Here is a 21,707-nt window from a genome sequence, read left to right as displayed (position 1 = left end):
CGTGAGCTTTTTATGATAAACTTAGTGTACTAGTATATTTCCCAGGTGTGAGTCAGAGACTTGAAAAATTGGCCTTAAAATGTGATGGCATGCCATTTCAGGGAGATTTTCCTTTGTCTGGAGCTGTGTGCACATGAATTCATTTCCAGGCAGACACTTTTCAACCTGACAACAACAGTGCGCTCTGTAGTGAAATCCATCTCTCAAATTGCTAGCAAATCACAGGACATGTTTATCCTGCCAACCTCCAGGACTATGATTTTTGCCCCCTGCTTCAAGCTTTGAAGAGGAACCATATTAGTCCCAAGAGCCCTTCAGATAAACACACTTTCTCAGACTTAACGCTATAGTCTGATGACTCACTCAGGGTGTTATCTGAGATACTTCTGCTTATTATCTAAACATGCTGCTCTAATCCTGAATCAATGGAAGTTGAATTTCAAAGTATAATATTGCAGTTTATCTCAAGGAAATGTAAATTCCCTTTTTGGCAGTAATTATATTTTAATGGGCCTTTACAGTATGTTCTTTTAAGGGGAAAATATTTTTAGTGCACTTTCTGCTAGGTACTGTAGTAAGTAAATGAAATCCATTTTATTTTTAAAGCATAATGGTAGTGAACTAAGTAGCAAACATTAACACTGTGTATTAGGTGAAGAACATTATTTTCTTTATATGTTGCTGTTTCATAGGCTGATGATGACATACTTAGGAAGTCTAACCATAGCACTGATTATTTGGTGGATTCTCAAGACAAGCTGTTCTGTACTTTCTAGGGACAACTAAAATCTCTCCCATGACCAAGTCATCTAATTTGGGAATAGACTGAGTTTTGAAAAAACATTTATTTGGCGCAGATATTGAGTGAAAATGCAGTTCCATTAAATCATAGAAGAAATTACAGACCTGACTCCAATTTCCTTTAAATTATGGGCAAAATATTATTTGGCCTCAGTGGGAAAAGATCTAGGAATATACTGTCAAAAAAAGAGTATATTAGAGTAGCAAGAATAGGCAACTAGCAACTAAGATTCCCAACTTCCTTTCCCTTCTCTGTCAATGAATGAATCATGGTGCAATAAAGGATGAATCAGTTTGTATTTCTAGGTCTGCATTTATCTTTCTGACAAACAAGTGAAGTAAGACTTTGCACGGTGCAGACATCTAGGGTGAGCATCAGAGTTGATTGAGCCTAGCAATACTGATTTCCTGTCCCTCATTACCATTCCACTTCAGTAGAGTCAATGCTAGTGGTTCCATATTGCAAGTGGAAAAATACTTTCCACTGTTGTCTGTTCTTTTCCAGAAGATTCTTCTTTTTTCTCCTGAAATATTTTCTCTCTTGCTGTTTTTTGTCTTTCTTTAACTAATAATTCCAAAATTAGATATACAGTGATACTGTTGAATGATTTATGACTTCTTTAAATAAAATAAGAACATTTAAAAGAAGAAAACACTTTATTACAAATTCTTATACAAGTAACAAAACCTTTTTTCTTCTTTCTAGATCTTTCTTTGTGGTATTTTAATACTGTAAGCAGTACAAAATCAGTGCAGCTATAACATAACTATTTTGCATTTGTATTGGTGATGATTTATGTAGTCTTCAGGGAGCACATCCCTGAAATAAACATCAAGCTAAATTTCAGTGGCAGAAATGAGCACACAAATGATTAAATGCTACAAAAGTCTAAAAAAGCCACCCTGCAGGTTGTTGGCTTATTTTTTCCCCCCTCCTCAGATTCTTAGTTCAAATTATATCTCTGGTGGTCAGCAGGGCATAGGGGAGGGGAGAGAAATACCTATGCTGTGGAATTTTTAAGGTAAGCACACTTGTTATGGAAGTCATCATGAGAGACTATATATGCAAGCCAAAATATCATTTGCAGTCATTTATCAGAGCAATGAGGTGTCTGACTTCGTAGCCTCCTGCTTCACTTCTGTATGGCTGTACAAGTCTCACCGGGGAAGATGGAAAGTCTGCAATGCCCATGTAAGCTGACAAGAGCTTGTTTGAATCCCCGGTGAGCTCTTGCTTGCAGCTGCAGTCATTACCTTTTCACTAGTGGGTTATTGCAATTTTTTTGTGTGTGTGCTGTTTACTAAAATGTAATTACTGAGCTATTAATTTTTTCCCTTTACCATTTATGATGCATTTGTGATAAAAGGTGAAATTTGGCTTTATTCTTTCTTGCATACAAATAAGGAGGGGGGAAAAGTGTTATATGGTGCACGATAAACCAAATGCAGTTGGGGGTTTTAGAGGTAGTTAACAGTGAAGATTGCTTCAGTGCCTGCATTTAGGAGAAAATTACCAAGGTGTTTATCCCTAAGAGAGACACCATTAACATTAATATGAAAGAAAAAGACAGTTCTCTGAGTTAGGGAGTGTAGCATCAAAACATTTTTACTGGCATTGTGGAGAATTGATGTGGTGATTTCATCCATATTTTGGGGTGAATGAAAAGTAGATATCATCTCCCAGGTGATGGACCGCATATTTTCATTACTGCATAGGACAAGCCATATTTGGAAGAGCAGGATTAATAAAGTTAACAAAAGCACAGTTGCAGCAAACTGGCAAATGTATTATCACCTGAAGATAGGAGGGCAATTAGAGTGGGAACATTGGGAACATCAGTGCAGAGAAGCTACAGGAGGGAGGGTCTGAGTGCCAGGGCAGGTTATTTAGTAGTTCCTTAGTGAGAAAGAAAGGTCACTGTGCAATTCTATTTTTTGAAGTCCTGCATTATTTTATTGGAAGTTGTTCTCATTTGTTTGTTTGGGGTTTTTTTCCTTATTTATTTTTCTTTACTTATTGTTTTCTACCAGGCTGATGTGGTTCAATCCTACTTCATAAACTAGCCATGATGCAGAAGAGTACGTGAATACAGAATAACAAGTGCACACAAAATGTTCTGCAGTTAGTGAATGGGGCAGTGCAACAGTGATCCATCAATGTAAAGGGTTTGGAGGAATATCTACACCTTCCTTTCATGAAACTTAATTCTGCAGTCTGTGACTATGAACAATACCAGATATAATGGGAAGAAGTATCATAGCTGAAAAGAGAAGAGGAACGTGAATCTTTAAGCCCACATATGGGAAATGACATGAATTCACAAATGATGAAAACAGATTGTGTCCCACAATGGTTTAAAGAAGTCAGTAATCAAACTCATGAACTAGTGATTTTCAGAAAGGGTGAAAATTTAGACATACCAGTTCAAAGTCTCAGACTCATCTGAACGAAGATGAGATTAATGTCATCATGAATTAACCTGATAGAGTAACTCAGATTAAGAAACAAAAGTCTTTACTTTTAATTATTTCATTCTTTACTTTCAGGACTTTAGAGGTTCATAAAGTCTCTCCAGTAGTCAGAGATTAAAGATGTATTAACCAGTGTGAAGGAATCCATCTCTTTCCATGCAAATACATTAGTTTTCAGAAAGAATCCTGAACTGAGGTCTAGTGTAATACCAGCTCCTGTCTGGGATGGAAGACCTAGAGGGAGCAGGTTGATGCTGAAGAACAGGTGTGAGGGAAGGGTAAGAGAGGGAAACTATTTTAGAAAGCTTTTTGTCAAAATTTTATGAAAATTAGGGATATAAGACTATACTTGCATTTCATGTGCAGTGCTAGTCTAATTGTGTTTCTTAAATTGCCAACCATACATTCAGTTGACTCACTCAGCTTAGAACATCTTCTTGCCCATAGGCAAGGTCTTGAGGTGCTCCCTGTCATTCATTCTCCCTAGATGAGCCTAACTTGTCCATTTCCAGAGCGTACACTGACCCCCAGAAAACTCAGGAAATTAGCAGCTAAGAAGAAATGCTGCTATTTGTCACAGAATTAAAATCATAACTGTGTCTTCCAGAAAAGATCACCTGTCATGAGTATTCTCCTTCTTCCTGCCTGTTTCCCTTTCCAGGTAAATAAATTAGCTTAAACATGGGGAGGAGTAGACAGATAAATAGGCACTGATTTCAACAGGGTTGATATAGTTGCTGCTGGTTTCTTCTAAATTACGGATTAATTTCTGTATCTGTCTCAGCTTTCTATTTACACATTCTCAGAGTTAAGAAAAGGCTACTGATTTTGTACAATGCAGAGTTCATAATATTGCCTTGGAAGGCTGTCAGATTAAGTTCAAAAAGACATTAGTCTGCTAGGCACATGGACTACATCTTTTACGTTTTCTATCTATGTTCCCATCATCAGTGATGTGCATTTTGTCCCCAGTACAAATTCACAGAAGGAAAGGGATATCGCTGTTTTATAACAGAAGCAAGGATTCCTTCCTGTAATTATAAGGCGTGAGACACTGACTGATCATTAATCAAGGGACTGATTATAATAATAATCCACTTCCACTGCAGGCTTATGGGCTGATTCTCATTTATACTAATCCCATTTTGAACTGCTCCTGGATCATTACTAGAGCAGGCAAAAAGGGTCGTGAGAGAGGGGTTTGATGTACAACCAGAACAGTGTAGAGACCTGTCACAGAGAAGGATCAGTCCCTGTCCTCTAGTATTTAAGCCAGAGCCCCTGCATTTTCTTTGGTCTGTGTCTGAGCTGTTATTAAGCTCCCTTCCTTCCTCCCAGTGATGTGGCAGATGGTTTAAGCTGGCACAGGTGGCTGAGTACCACCTGCTGCCAATTCTTCTGTATCTTTTGCTATATAATTCCTTTTGTTGTTGCTGTTTGCAAAGGATGACTAGAAGTAGGAGGGAAGCAAGAAGAGAGTGTTAAGTGATACTGATACTGTTCAGTGCTTTCCTGTATTTTTTTTTTAATGTTGTTGCTGGGAACCTATAACTAGTACATGCTGGGATCTTGCAAGGAAATGCAGCAGATTTGGAACTTTGACTTCTGTGATGCAAAAAGTGTAACTGTTTATTATTTGCTAGTGTAACTTAACCCATGCTGAGGGATAGTATTTCCCACTGCTGAGTGCTGTGAAGGGAAAAATCCTCTATTGGCTTTAGACACTAGATGTTACATCCTCTTGACCGTTTGAACCCTGTTGGAAATAAACCAGCCTTGTAGAAACTAAATGAAGAGTTTAAAATGAAGAGTAGGATAAGCCTTATCATCCAAATACATGAAGGATATGAATGGACAGGGGCTGTGGCTGATATTGTGGACCTCAGAGGCTGGGGCTGGTATTTAGTCTCTGTTGAGGTAGTGAGAGAGGTACGAAGGAAAGTCACCCCTGATGTCTTAAACACTTCTTTGAGGATAGGTTGAATTACTCTCTAGAGTCAATCATCTCTCTCTCCTGACTAGAGAGATACTTGAAGACTAATGTAGAAGAGGTGACTATCTCTTGAGTGGCAGAAACCAGAGGAAACAAGTCCCATCCTTTGCATCTGGATTAGTAGCGGTATTATAGTGATTATAAGATATACTATCCACCTAACTTCCTATCTGGATGCTTTCGCATTTGAAATGTAACTGCTGCAGGCTTCTTGCTGCTTGCTTTTACAAAGAAGCTTTTAAAAGATTATTTGCTTTTACACCTCACCCTTCAAAAAAAAGGCTAAAAGAAATTAGTGAAAATCAAATAATTATCACAGCACTTATTCACCAGTGAACTTTCCTTACGTAAATCTATTTCAGGAGGTAAAACAAAAGAAAAGCACACTTTATGAGAAGCAGTGCCAAGTGAATGGTATGTAATCCAAGTGAAGTCCACTGTAATGTTTATGTATCTAAGAGAATTTATTAACAAAGAGATATGGGAGGGTTGCACTTTGGATTAAAAAAGTTATTTGATGTTAAAAAAAATCATTGATCCTATTTGCAAAAACCTTTCCTGAGATAGAAGAAATTCTCAATTTGTTTATAACCAAAAATTCTGACTTTTTTTTTTTTTTAAGTGAACAATTTTTTTTCACATATTTCTTTTATGTTGTATAGTCTTTACCTCTGATTCTCTCACTATTGGAAAGACTTTTTTTCCCCACTGAGTTTCCCGTGTCCTTTTTTTTCATTTTACCCTTGTTTGTTCATTGTCATAGATAAACAATATCCTGCCTGTTTCCAAGTATATATCCCCCCCTCTTAGTGTTCACTAGAAATGTAAAAAAACCCTTCATAATAAGAATGACCCCTGTGGTAATCAGGGAGACAGCTTTGATTAAGAACATCTGTTAGCAGATTCCCGGTTCTAAAGTCAAGCAGAACATAAGACAAGAAGATATAGAAAGTGGCATTTCTCAAACTGTGAGGCTGGCCTCCCTGGGGAGACTCTGACCTCTTCCAGAGATACAAGCCAAGATCATAAAAAAAGAACAGACATCAAAATATGTGGAGTGTGTGTGTAGTTCGGAAAACATGACACCTTTGTTTCTGAGGTGCTGCATCTTTAAATTTCTAAGCACTACACTTCTGAGGGGTGGGGAGAAGGACTGCACTTCTAAGCCTTGCACCGTGTTTACTTCTCAAACACATCACCACAAAATGAAAAAGGAGAGATATGTTGACCCTATGCTCATTGCCTGTGTCCTCTTTTTTGTTAGTTTTTCTCTTCCCCTTGCTTTTCTCTTATCCTTTCAGGGTTGACAAGGCTATCTGTTAGCAATGCGTAACAGAGGGATCCAGGAAAACTGACTTCAGTTCTGAGTTCTGCTGGTGTAAATTAGTAATGTGGAGGAGGTTGCTTCTTAACAATTTATATTCTGAGTTGGATAAAAGCTTTTCTAGCCCAGCGTTTTTTCTCCAACATTTTTCAGGACAAAATACTTAAGAGACAGTAAAGAACCAAGCTTAGTTTCAGTGAACATTGTGATACACTTTCCTAGATTCTTTCAGTCAGCAAGGTAGGGTTGTCCTGAGCTGAATGTTAGATCCAGACTGTTATATTTCATAACAACCATAAACTAAACCTTCGTAAGTATCTAGGTATGTAAATATAGTCTGTCTAACTTTGTTGTTCAATGTCTTTATTTCCTCTTCTGGAGACATTAAGATACTGATCTTATTTGAAAAGGATTCTAATCTCTAATGAAAAAAATAAAATACACGAATTCTATTTCTATTTCTATGAAAACAATATGAATTTTAAAACTAATTGGAAATATTGCTCTTTATGAAAAACTTTCTCTTGTTTATTTTGAAAAGTGGGGCAAAAGAGAATAAACCAAGACAACAGAGAGAAAACAGAGGTTAAGTATTTTCTTCTCTGCTAAGTTGTTCTCCTAAAAGTGAATAGAAAAAGCAAGCATATACAGAAGGATGAAATGTGGAAATGGGGACAGTATCCCAAGGGTCAGTATGGAAGTATGTCTTGGGCATGAATGGATTGGGTTATGAAAGCCAAAATGTTGCTAGAAGTGGAACTTTTGAGAGATGTAAGAGGCAATGAGATAGTTTTCTACAGGCACACGGGCAACTATATAAAAACCAGGGAAAATATGTAGCTGATGCTGAAATTAGTGAGTAACCTAATGATGAGGAACATGGAAAGAACTAACGCTCTTAAGGCTTTCTCTATCCTAGCCTTTACAGACAAGCTGTGTTCTTATCCCTCCCAGCTCTTTATGCCTCTCAGGAATGTTTGAGAAAGGGATACACTACCCCCAGTAGAGAGGGATCAACAAGGGACAAGTTAGTTAAGCTGGATGTATGCAGTATGATACAACAGAATGGGATACATCTAGGCATGTTGAAGGAGCTGCTCTATGTCATTGTGAGGTCATTCTGTCATCTTTCAAAAATCATGTGAGATGCCTGATAACTGATAAGAGACAAATGTGATCACTATTTAGGAGCAACATAATCATTGAGAGGTTTTCTTGCTAACTTTCTTCAACAACAGGTAGACATATAAAATCATTTGAGGATTAGTATCAGGTTTTTTCTGCATTCAATTATAATGGAAAAGAAAAGGAAAAAGTTATGCTGCCTTCTTTCAACTTTTAGAAAAGTTTTATTTTTGTTTCTATCCAGACTTCATGCTTGTTCTTAAGTATAATATTTCTCCCAAGAATGGTGATTTTGTTTCAAAAGATTTCTTACCACACTTTTAAGTTAAGTCTTAGTCATAATACACAAGAGAGTATTAGAGACTGATGTCAAGCTGCAAAGTGCTATAAGCATGACAAATCTTCACTTTAATTCTCAGAATTGATTTTCTTTTCAGGAGGTGTGATTTCCTTCTGCCTCTTCCCTTTCACATTTACTGACTTGGGAATGTTTCATATTTTCCCCTTGTTGAGTAGCAAATGGCATGTAGTGCTATTCTTGAATAATTTTTTTAAAAGCCACTTCTACACCAGAAACAATTAAAGAAGATATGAGTGTGCCAGCTGCACAGATACACTGTTGTTTATTTTATAAGACAACCAGGCAAAATATAAAAATAAAACCACTGAAAAATCTGTAAAACTTTGGGTCTACCTCTGAACATCCACGAAACTGAGGTGAACTTGGATTTTGGTTCTGCTTACTGTAAAGATACATTTAAAGTGGGAAATTTGGAGTAAGACTTGAACTAAAAAATAAACAAAGATTTAATTATAGCTTAGTCCTTTTTCTTGTATATATAATATGCATACATTATTGCAAAGTATGTTTATTGGAAATAATATTTATTCTTTTTCTTAGTATATATTATTATGTTGGGGTTCTTGGTGAACAGAGGGAAAAAAAAACCACTTTTTTTTGAAATCCAAAAAAAACCTTATTTATGTTTGACCTTGGAGTCCTTGACTCTGTAATGATCAATCATGCCAAAGGGAAAAAGCTGAGAAGTGAAAGTCAACATCAAAAAATGGAATGGAAATGACTAATTATGTTAACAATAGAAAACCAAGTAGATGTCCCCAGTCCAGTATGCATAGAATAACTAATACGTCCAAAAATGAATCATTGCAAACATGATGTTAAAGTATTTTGGCTGTTTAATACATAAACAGCAGTAACATGTCATAACAAAAAATTGCAGAAGTAAATTAATTCATATCCTTAAAATTATAACTATGCCCAGTCGTGAACAAGAAGGCGTAGGTAAATGACTCCAACTCAAGAATGGCAGTGCCTGAAAGCTGAGGACTTTGTCCCTTTGGAATGATTGGAATGTTTAAAATGGGGAACCCAAAGTTTCCTGGCAGTCAAGGAAAGCTGTTAAACATTCCTGGGAGTGATCCTGGGAGTCCCCATGCTACAGAAAGTCACTTACTGTGAGGAACTTGAACAGGGATATGTGACCTAATTCCTTCTTAGTTTGCCATAAATGGCTATAAGTGAGTGTACAAAGTTCTGAGCACTTCCCAGAGGTGGACCATCTCACTTAAGCAGAGCTCATTCTTTGTAAAAGTGTGCAGAATAATCATATGGTGTTACAGTAGATGATTTATCAAATCTCTAACCCAGGAAGACAGGTCATCTGGGCTGGGATTTCGGTTCCATACCAAGACATCTACTTTTAGGTGCCTACATGGGAGCTAGTGTCCCTGTTCAGTTGTATAAATGTTCAGCTCATTCTACAACAGATAAACAAAAAATAGGTAATTAGATAACTAAAGAGATAACTATTTTTTGTCAGCAGAAGCAATCTGTACTCCATAAATTACACTGACTAGCTTACCATTATTTATAAGAGGGGCTTAGAGAGTGGCCTGCAGCTACACAGACAACTAAATTCAGGAGCCTTAATCCACAAATTTATTTCTATCTAAACTTTCCATTGTCTGCTAAGCCTGAGGGGATCCTGGCCTTGTTCAGCTTCTCCTACAAAGGAGACTACCCTACTAATCATGGTACAGAAGAGTTCTAAGTGATTAATGCAAAGACAAGAAAAGCTGGGGCCTGGGGAATTGGGGGACTGAAGAGAGACCCATGTTCTGGCACAAAAGCCTGGAATCTGTGGGTGAGTAAGGGAGAGGGTGAATGTCTCTGTGTCTAGTCATTAACACTCCCTGCCCATAACTCTGAGACCTTGGGTAAGGTCTCCAGTTTGATCTTGCACTGTTTATTAATCCAGTGGCTATCTAACGTAGATAGCAGGCAAAGACCTGGGAACAGAGACAGATCTTCATTCACTGTCTCGCCTGAACCAGCAGAGTGTAGAATCCTTTCTGTCTGATATCTTCTGTGTTTCTCCCCACTGCTGCCCTGCTTACACATCCAGATTCAAGAGGATGAGATAGAATATGGCCTGATCTTCTCTGTGCTGTAGCTTGGTAGTTAATAAACTCTCCTGGGATATCAGTGGTGATAGTTTAGAGATTTTGAAATTCTGAGTAAGTCTCAAAGCAGAATCCTACCCTTAAATTGCCTATTAGTCTCCTATTTTGGAGCTTAGTCTATGAACTTTTTCCTGTACTAGGTGAAATATTTTGAATGATATATATGAAAGCTCTTGGGTAAAAGATACATCATGAATAAATGATAACGGTCAACATGAAAGTCTATTCACAGGAAGTATTATCAATCAACATGAGTGACTATTGAGAAAGATTTAAGGCTGAGACTTTTAAAACAGCATAAGCAATCCACTTCCCTTCAATTTTTAGCAAGAACTAGATATATATATAACTTAAACTGTTTTAAAAATCCTAGCCTAAATTCACAACAGAATAAAAAATACAGGACTAGATATTGCATCCTGCTGCTCATAGAAATGGTCCGATGTTGATATGTGTATTCCTTGCTTTATCAGACCTTCCTGCATCTTAATATCTCTGGAGAACTGATTCTGTCAGGAGGATTCTGATCCTGACCGGCTGTTGCCATGGTATTGGATTATTCTGGGCTGTGATCAAGAAGAGCAAACAAACTTGAAAAAGGAACAGGCTTTAAAATATATTCTCAAGCCACAGTGCCTGAGACTAGTTTTTGAAAACTAAATCTTTATTTTTGTACAATGTGGCAGTTCTTAAATAGTTCTGAAAACCCATACCGATAACCAGAAGAGTTTCTGTGACACTAAATACATACATAAATAGGAAAAAATGCAGGAGGAGAAAATTGGGCCAATTCTCACACTATTTGAAATTGTTCATTTTCATTTAATGGTATTATCCCACACTAAACTGAAACCCCCAGCTTCTCTGAGAACATTTGAAAGAGCAGAACTTTTTGCAGATATTATTCCTGTTTTACTAGGCACTATTCCAAAGCTGGTGGGAGTCAGTGAATGTCTTTTTGATATTACTGAGCTTTTGAATTGAGTGCATAATAAGGAGTTTCTACCTGTCTCCAATCCCTAGATAGTAATATAACTCTTCTTTTACACCTGTTAATATTCATCTAATTGCAAGTCATCTATGCACACTGAAAGCGCTGCAGATGGTTCTAGAAATACAAGAGACAGTATTTTCTGTATACAAGCGCTGGCATAATAAGTTCACAGTCTTAGAGGACAGAGTTCCCTTCATGGGCAGAGAAAAAAACAAAAGGTCCTTAAAGACATCCTGGTGGTGTATTATTCATGATGACAACCCCAGAAGGATGCACAAGTTTCAGCAAGCAGTAATCAAAACAGTAAAACAAGCAATGAAAAAATATATAGGGAATGGGGGAAGTTTTTAGGAATTTTGTTATTTACAGATGGATAATTTTGTTTGCCAAATTACTGAGCGTGTTCTTCCCATTCCACAGGCAGAATTCACAGCCATGAGGGACCAATACATGCGAGGTGGAGAAGGTTTCATTATCTGCTATTCCATCACAGACCGTCAATCCTTTCAAGAAGCTGCTGAGTTTAAGGAACTCATTTATCGCGTCCGGCATACCTATGACATCCCCTTGGTGCTGGTAGGAAACAAAATAGATCTGGAAGAGTTCAGACAGGTAAGCAACTTTGTTGGTTTTGGCTTGGTTTTCCTTGACTACCTCAGGGATTTCTGTAGCATATGTTGTAGAGTACTACTGACAATTATTAGTACAAGATGAGGTTTAATCGAAGAGCAACACACTAGGATTGGTAATAAATTAAGGACTTGACAGTACTTTTCATTCATATGTTATGGATCTTAAAATGTTCTTTGTTTTTACTTGAAAAGGAATTCCATTATTTTTGTTGGAAGTTATATATATGTTCAACATGGAAAAAGATTCACTCAGGATCTTTACAGCAAAAAACCTGTTTGCTTTGGATTTTACAGGCCATTAAATCCAGAAACTTTTTTTTCATAAACATACTAGTTTTCGTTAAAAGTTTCTCAAACTCAGACTGAAAAAACTTATAGATAAACCAGAGAAATACATATGAGATTATCTTCGCCTGAAAAGCCAGCAGCTGTTATTAGAGTGTTCAGATGGGATGGGAACATTCAAGACTTGAACTCACTTTGATTTGTATACAAGATTTAAGCCACCACCACCCACAGAACAATAGACTTCTCTGACTATGAGGGCATTGGCTGTGGCTCTCTCAAAGTTGTTAGTAATCTTAGCTCACTGGTTTGCTTCCTTTCTGCTTCCTCCTTGTTGTTTGTATTGATGTGTGCGTGTGTGTGCACGGGAGTGAGAGACCATCTTAGAAATGGCTTGGTTGTGACCTGGTACTGAATGGTAAATACCCTTAATCTTTAACAGAAACTTCAAAAATAAGACAAAAAATATTTTCCTATACAGAAATCTTAAGAGGCTCTTTATACACACTGTGATTGCTTCCAAATGACTGATTTCGGTGCAGATGTGTGTAACAGTTAAATAAAATGGTGGTTTTCAGTTCATTAGCATCTGTGCTCACATGATCCTGCCTAATTTTTCCACTTATTGTCACTCTTCTCCCTATTTCTTTGTCTTTCTTCTACCTGAAGAAAACCCAAGACAATGTTAAATCTGAAATTAGTCCTGAAGATCTGATGATGTACTTAAAACTTCACATCTGTTTCCAGATCATTGACTTTCTCCCTATATCAGACTGTGAAAAAACCTTAATGGTGACAATCCAGCTGCAGTTTAACATGCAGCTTGAGGCTTCAAATAACAGTGCCATGTGCAACACGCAGTACAATCCATGCAGTTTCTGGGCTACTTATATACCAGATGGGGAGGGGTGTGGACCCAGTTCTGCTGTGAGAAACAGGACATTGCACCTGATCCCAACAGAAATAGGATAAGACCAATTACCTACAGTTACCTATAGATAAGGTTGCCAGGAATAGTCTAGTCACTAAGTGATGTGAAGACTCTCTTCCAGTGATATTTGGCACTACCTCTTTTTGATCGTATGTTATGTTGGGCTTTCATATTTTAATCACTGTCAATGCATATAAAAATATATGCTTTATTTAGATGTTTTACATACTCCTTGATGGTCTTCTCTGGTCTCCCAAACAGGAATATTAGTGCGCATGAATTGAGTATCACAAACAGCACTCAAGATTAAAGGGTGTGGGGAGGCTCTTGGGAATTGTATTAGAAATTATGTCTTTGAGATGTGACAGACACACAGAAAACTGTTACACAAGGTTGCCACTGAAGATTCTGCCTGAATTTGTAAGAAGGCAATTTCAAACCATGGTCCTATGTTTCTTAAAAGCTTTCAGTGAGCCAGGATTTAGGTCTTCAGGAATTATTCCTCCATAAGCCCTCCACAACTGTCAACAAGTACGGCAATGTTAGAAGGGTTTTCTTGAATATTCAGCAATCCAGATTTTGAGCCATGGGACACCCTTATATCATAGACGAGTAAGACAATACAATAAAGATCTGCTCCTTTAAACAAAGCACTTGAATATGACTATGTCTACATAAGCAAGTAGTATGAACCAACAGGAACAGAGCTGTAGAACAAAACAGTTTATTCTGAAGTCCACATTTTGGGAATTTGATTTTAACTTTGGACTAGCTCTACTCCAAGGCCATTGTCTCTATGATTAGTTGGTGCTGAGGTGTATAAATTGTGCTCCTGGAGCATATCTTCACTTAAATTTCATCCATAGTTCAAGTCATGTTCTCAGAGACCACTCCACAATTCAAAGCAAAGCATGGTTAAGTGGTAGTGATTAAGAGATACTGCTCACTGCCTCGCTGACCTTAATTAAAACACCACTGTGTGGGAGGTCATCTCTGTGTCCAGCTTTAAGTGCATGTTAATGGACTTCAGCAACTTATTATTTCAGAACTGGGATGTAGGTTGTGCTGTATGTTTAACAAACACTGAAATAAGTTATCTATGCTTACTTGTTAGGTTAAGCAATATCTAAGTAACTTGATGAACTGTGGGAAGGTGGATTGAAAGGAATCTTTTCAAGGTCAAGTTACAGCTTCATTAAAAACACTCGGATGTTCAAGAGTGGTAGTCAGCTCACTCTGGAGTGACAGACAGCAATGAGCAGACAATGGCATTAACATATCAATGAACAAGCAGTGAAGTACACAAACATACCAAATTCAAACAGCTGAGAAATAGTAGGTGTCAGAATGCAATTAGCCAGATTGGAATTTGGCCAGGTCACCAGGGCTAATGTTGTTGCTTTGTTTGACATTTTTCTACTATGAAATTCATTAAAGCTACTGTAATATTATTCATGGTATTTGGAAACATAACATTAAGTTCAACATTCCTGGGCATCATTTCCATTTAATGGCAATTCCACAACAATCAGACAGGCTGTAGTAGCTCAGTCAGACAAAGCTCTTGTTTGAAATGCGATCCCCTGCACAATACAATTAATGATGTATGTCGCTTGCCTCAAATCTATCAACAGGACTACAAGAATAAAACTAATCTGCAAGTAAAATTTTGTGTTAGGAGAAACACTACTAAAAAAGAAAACCAAGAAGCTTATTATTTTAAAAAAATGTTTTTCTTTTCTGATGGCTTCAGTGAAATTATTGTTGTGTTTAAGTATGCTTGTAATTTTTAATGTCTTAAGAAATGGGTTTGTCTGTAGTCCTTAAGTTTTAATTACATTCATTAACCTAAAGAATAAAGACTTTCCATTCTCTCTGAAACAATGTGGGGGAACAAGTCTGTAAAAACTATAGGGAAAAATACAATAACTCATTACCCTGATGTGCATATCTGGTGTCAAGCCTCCCTCCACCCTCCATTCCTTTCCATTCATTTGTACTGCAGCTGCATCTGCTCCTTTCTGACTTTGTTCTGTTTTGTGTTCAGAGATTCACTGGAAAAGTGAATGGGCATGAGTGATTAAGGTTAAGACCTGTGTCCATTCCTTGATTTTTAGCCATTGCTCTAAGAAATATTTAAGTATTATACGTATTTTATCCCATAGATGTTAGATGTAAAAAACAGAGTGGTAAGTGCTTGATTAGATACCATTTTAATTTCAGTGTTTTCTAACATTAATTAGATTAATAAAGATAAGCTATACGTCTTTTAATGTCATTAGAGTTTCAGAAATATTTAGGACCAGCTGATATGAAGTACAATAGATATTTTAACTTCAGATAAGCTTTGTTGCTTTACCCCAGATAAACATCGGTTCTTACTGAATTTTTAAATCTGTATAATAGATAAATATATAATTAAAACATATGCATCTTTAAAAATACAATAAGCAACTGATCCTATTTAAGCTCATGCCACACTAAAGCAAAATTTTAGCTTTTAACTAAAATATTTTATAATAAAGACATGTGGTACTGCTGAAATATTTTTTAAAAAAAAAATCCATAAGGCTTTGTCTACTGATCATTGCAATATATTACATTCAGCAATTCAGAGGGGAACTAACTACATAAGCTCCTTTGAACAATGTACAGCTTGCTGTAGCTCTGAGCTGGAAAGAAGAAATACTTTCTAGAAGCTTTTTCAAACTTTTATGGTATATGTGAGAACCATTCTGGAAATTTTACCTATGCAGAAATTGCACAGCCTTCATGAAGCAGTTTTTCCTATATGCTTTTGTCTGACCCCAGAGGAATAAGCTGTGGACTCAGTCAAGCCCATGGATAACATGTTGATGTCCACTGAGTCCAAGGTTATGAGGGCAGGTCATGCTTCGTTCAGTTCTTGGCCTCTCTGGGAAGCTTGTCATCAAAGCTGTTAGTTTTGATAGTACAGTCTTTGTCTTGAAAAGAATTATGTAGCTGTTTACCCTTCCATGCATGAGTTTTCTTATTGGTTTCAAGCACAAATCTGAGCAGCAGCAGTGCTTTTGAAAACATTTCCTTCTTTCTCTCTCCTTCTACAGTCTCTGTCCTTCAGTAGTAAATATGAAATCAATATGAAATCTGTCTTTAGCATGGAACAATATCTTACTTGAAATGCAAATTAATTACAGGGGCTTCATTAGATTTTCTTTCTAAGGTTTTATTATATCATAAAATAGTTCTCAAACCAGGATTGCAGTGACTCAATACATTCACATGATCTCAATCAGCTGCCCACAGAACATTCTCACTTTGATGAGATTTTACTCTGGAATTTGTTCAAGAGGAGCTGACTGGTTATCAGATACTCTGAGCACCAACTTTTAGATTTTTTATTTTGGCAGTTGTTCTATTTTCATGTTGGCTTCAAAAACCTTGAAGTATCTGTAGAGTCTGACACAGCTAATTTATTTTTTTAACTTCTTTTGTTTTGGTTTATTTTCTGTGAATAACTGTTCAGTATATTTCAAACATTGTTAGTCTATACCTTCTGGTGCCTCAGTGAGACACCTAAAATACTTAAAGAATATGATATTATATTTTATTTTCATTTTCCAGTACACGACTATGAACTACAATTTCTTAGATGCTCTCTTATCCATATTAGTTATGAAATTGCAGTATTCTGAACTTCTTACCTTAACATTAGGCTGAATTCCTTTGCTTTTGTGATTAAAACTGCTCTCAAATTTTTAAATGTTCTTTACTATCACCAGTTCCATTTTCTCTTAAAGATATTTGGGCGGAAGAGTCTGTCTGCTGAAAGCTCTTGTTTCCCATTTATCAGGCCAGTACCCTACACAAAGAATGAAAGGTTTAATTGCTTCTTCTGAACCTTCTAACTGCAAGTGAAGGGAAATACGTTTTCTGCTATTTACTGACGAAAAATAGTATATATTTAACTATAGACATGATAAAGTGATTAAACCAAATGAATTGTCCAGATTCTCTAAAGTCCATGCAAAAAAACCCCAGGATTTATCACATATCATAGAAGTGTATCATAAAATGAGATGTATATGCCCATGAAGATGTCTGTCTTTCTCTTGACTGTAGAGGGAGGCATGGACAACTAACTTCCTAGCTTTTATACAGAAATACTTGGGTCAGAGGAAGACTAACAAAATTGTTTATGACATCCTTTCAGTTGAGAATCTAAGCTTACTGCTTCATTCTGTTGTTATTGTGGCTGCTAACTACAGACTAGACTTTTGAAACATGCTCAGCACATGCCTTTGGTTTTTGAATTAATGAAATCTAACAACTAGTCATTCTTAGGTGCTATTCCCTTCTAAAGATCACTGTGAGCTGTGATATTAAAATATCTCAGATGTATTCAGGCAGGCTTACCCTGAATAACAACTACAAAAACCATAGTGGTATCCTCAGTGGAGAACAGCTAGAGGAGAATACGGCACAGAAGAGCAAATTCTTCAAAACTTTTTATTTGAATATTGAAACAAATTTTTAGATTAATTAATTCATCCATCTTGATGTCATGTTGGCTGTTCATTTTCCATGGATGCCAATGCAGTTACATTTTGCTAGCATGAATACCTGCTGAAAATGAATTACATTTGTGAGGAGCTGCCCTCATCACTTCCATTAGCTTGCCTACATATTACCTTTCCCACATGACATCATATCATGGTCTTTGTTTGGTCTTCAAATTCTGAATAATATAAGCCATTTTTTCTGTTTTGATAATGCTATGACAGTTGCCTGAATATTTGGCACTAAAACCATTGAAATTGTCATGATGTTTTTTTATCTTAGAAAACTGTCAAACCTTTGATAATCACTTTTTTACATTACCAAAATATGTATCTGGATTCTGTCATGTTCCTCTACATATCTAATTTCTATTTAGTTTTATTGATTTTGTTTTTTCAACGTTTCTTTCACACTGTTCACTTTCCTAAGAAGACTTCCTTATATTGTTTAAAAAAAATGTTTTTAGTGTTTGCCCCACCCTCTAAAAAAAGTGTGTGCTTTCCTATGCCAATTCAACTGTAAAAGTCAATTTTATTATTGTAGTCTCTTGGAAGGAAATTCTATTATTATCAACTTAACTGTCTCTAGTAAATGTTCATTTATACATAGTTTACCTCTTTGTCATTACAACGCTTTTATATTTCCACAAAACCCCCAAACCACAGTTTCATATTACCCAGGCTGCAGTTAATGCAATCAGACACACAGACAATTGTAATAAAACTGTTGGCTCATTTCTCAATTCACAATTTTGTTAACCTCTAGTGAACCATCCAGTAAACCTTGTAATCCCTTCAACACAGAGCAGAAGACACTTGAAGGGGCCTAACATGCAGATAACAAGCTGCTCTATAAGAGAAGAAACAACAGAAAAGCGATAGCTGAACTTCAGATAAAAAAACGTTTGTAACAGAATGCCTAGATATTCAGAGATAAATACAGAGGCAACTAATTGCTTGTAGCCAAAGCAGGACAACAGAGGACATGTAGCAATGTGTATACACTGGGGAGGGTGCTGCAAGGTCACTTCACGGCTATGGATTTTAAACAGCAACACACTTGATATTGTTTTAAAAGACCCCCAGTACTTCTTACCTCTACCTGCTTTACCTTCACTGTCAACCTCTTCACCTCAGAGATTTTGTCCTCTCCATGCACCAGGTCCTGACTTGGTGAGGCCATATTTGACTTCAGTGAGAGAACACCTTGGAGGAGAGGTGTGAGAGCTGCTCTCTCACCTTTTGTCTTCTTGATCTAGGTTGCTCCTCGAGGTGATCTTGGGCTATGAAATTTGCCTGCTTGGTCTGTAATTTGGGAGATTAGCAGTTGTGAAGACTTCAATACTTTTTTCATGTGGCAGCCATGACAGCAGGATCTATTATCTTAACTAAAGCAAGTGCTGTTAGAAAACTCCCACACAAGCCTTCTGCAGAACAGCCTTGTGTAGGGCCTCTGTGAATAAGTTCAGGATGCTGCTGCTTCCCTCAGAGCCTCCCAGAGGGAAACCCATTGCTTACACAGTGACCATACAAAGAGGTGCAGCTTTGCAAGGAAATCTACAGTGGTATCATTTGCTGGCTGGCTAGGGCTTAGTTGTGAGTCTGTGCAAATTCCTCTGCTGGAAGGGAAAATTTGCAAGGAAGTTAATTATCCTTGAAGGACTTCCATAGTTCACTTTTTTGCCAGCAGAGAAAGGCGTAAGGAGGGAGCTGTGTGTGACTCACTCCGGTTCCTGACCTACTCCAGGTCTGGTTGTAAAATTCCATTTTATTAATTTTCAGTTTGTTTGCTGAAATCTTCATTGTCTTGCCTGTGAATCTTCTTCTTGCACACTGTGTATAAGCCAGGTATCAACCTGTTCTTAGTGCAGAAAGGGGAGAGACATGAACATGCCACATCAGGCAGTACTAATTGGGACACCATTTTGTCTCTCCATCATCTGTGCCTGAAGCAATATGACCTCCCATCTCTCAAGATTTATCCTCTCATTTTCTCCACAGGGACGTGGAGAGAGAATGACATGCAATGGGAAGGTATCTTTTTATATACTTGCTGCTATTTTTACATCAGCAAAGTTGAAGTTTCAGCCTAACACTTATATATTATTTACTACAGTTCCAGTTCAGGAAACTATTTAAACATATGCTTAATTAGAGTGGAACTAATGCATGTTCTTCATGTTAATCTGCAGTTGAGTGAAGATGCTGTCCTGAAAGTGAGACAGTAATGAACAACTTTGTAAAAATGTAAGTCCCTTGGCAAAGTAACAGATTAATATAGGAGGCAGCATTTACTGAGTTCATTGTTTATACAAAAATGTGAATACTTGGTAGCAAGGATAATTTCCTGTGTGTTTTTGCAGCAGTATCTCAAATTACTTGAAAGAAGAAATTTTGCCAGAATTTAATTATAGCTCATCATGGTGTCACAAATAAGAGCATGACGTGGCATTTAAAGAAAATAAGATTAACCAGTTTAATCATCTTTGTTCTTTGAAGATTGCTTGTATTCTTGTCTTAATCACTTCCCCCCCCCCCCCCCCCCCCCCCGATGAATTAGAAAGTTAGAGAGATTTGTTTTTATCCAGATCTAGCAACTTGGCTAAGAATAGCAGCATGTTAACTTCACATGGTGTGATATTGTTTAAGCTCTGCAGACATGACAAGCAAAAAAAAAAAACCCAAACCCCACAACCAAAAAAACAACCAAAAAAACCTCACCCAAACAAACCAATCTGAAAAAGAAAATAAAAGGAAAAAAAGTCTCTGTGTTATACCCATTCTGGAAACTTCCAATCTCTCATTCATAATGTCCAAATTTTACAATATAAAGTCTATGTATAATGGCAGCTTCTAAATCTCTGAGTAAATTGTTTGATATAGCATAGTTAATTCAAGAAGTTCCAGGAAAGTACCTATGATAAATTGACATTAAAGTACATTACTACAGTTGAAACTCAAGATGTTAAATGTCTATTAAATGTCACAATTCAGGTTTCAGCTTTAGTCATTTACAGTATTAATCCCATAGTTTTTTAAATAGGAACCCCAGACCCAGTCTGGGAATAAAGGTATGGTATGTTGTTTACAGTTTAATATCTTCATCCACCCTGTCTTGATGGGTGTTAATTCAAAAAGAAAAAAAGGATGAGCTTTCTTTTTGTCATTGCTGCATTTATTTTCTCTGTTGCTCAGGGAATGTTCTTTCCCTCTGTTTCCATCTATGTCATTTTTAGCACCTACTACAATCCAAAAAATTAAGAAGGAGGAAAATAATATGACTTGTTAATTCTTTTAAATTGTCTGGTACAGGCACTGACAGAAATGTGTGGGGTTTTGTGTGTGCTTGTGTATGTCCACATGTTTTAACATTGTAATCTAACACCAACATTGTACTTAGTACAGGATATTCATCAGCACCACAGGCCACTCTTTGGGTATTCCTGTCATATATAATCAGTCATTGGAACTTTGAATTGGCTTTACCTCTCCTCTGAGATAGTGGGGAAAACAGTGTCTTTACAGGTAGTGTTTATCATTAGCAAAACCATGGGACAATTCTTCCATTATTTTTCCTACCTGTGATTCATACAGGATCTCCTTTCATTATTATTAAAAAAGTAAACTTTGCCTTTGTTTCTGAGACTCATTCATTTCTACAGCTTAGATTTCTTGGATTTCTTGGTTTTTTAAACCTGAAGAATGTATGAGATAATAGGTTTTGTTGTTTTTCCCTCTCTGAAATCTGAGTGACATTATCCCAGACATGCTTAGTCTTAGCCCACTGAAACTACAGACCAAACCTGGTCAGCTTTCTGTCATTGTGTCAAACCTTCCTAACAATTGCTTCAAACCACATAAAAACTATTACCACAAAATTCCCTGTCTATTTTCCACTAAGTCAAACACAAGATTTATGCTGGCTGCAGGTTATCAGGCTGGGAGGTAATGTCAGGTTCTCAGAATTACCTGGGAATTTTCACTTAATGAATTCTGAACTGGTGCAGGAATGTGGGCTTCAGGTGGCATTCCTGATCTCTTTTGCTCTCTTTCTTAACGTATCATATGAAGAAAATTTTGTGGATTTTCTCCATTTAGTTAAAAATAGAGATTTTTTTAAAATAGTTT

General features: G+C 36.8%; 1 protein-coding gene across 1 annotated transcript in view; it reads left to right on the top strand.

The window, feature by feature from the left end:
- Positions 1-21,707, top strand: part of RIT2 (Ras like without CAAX 2) — a 178,089-nt gene that overhangs the window by 79,374 nt on the left and 77,008 nt on the right. Inside the window, exon 4 of the mRNA XM_074855732.1 lies at positions 11,614-11,805. Coding sequence (XP_074711833.1) covers positions 11,614-11,805 — 192 coding nt within the window. The remainder of the gene's footprint in view (positions 1-11,613; positions 11,806-21,707) is intronic.

Source organism: Strix uralensis, chromosome Z (assembly GCF_047716275.1).
Source record: "Strix uralensis isolate ZFMK-TIS-50842 chromosome Z, bStrUra1, whole genome shotgun sequence".
Taxonomy (NCBI): domain Eukaryota; kingdom Metazoa; phylum Chordata; class Aves; order Strigiformes; family Strigidae; genus Strix; species Strix uralensis.
Note: the sequence above shows the minus strand (reverse complement) of the source record. Positions and strands in the feature narration are given on the sequence as shown.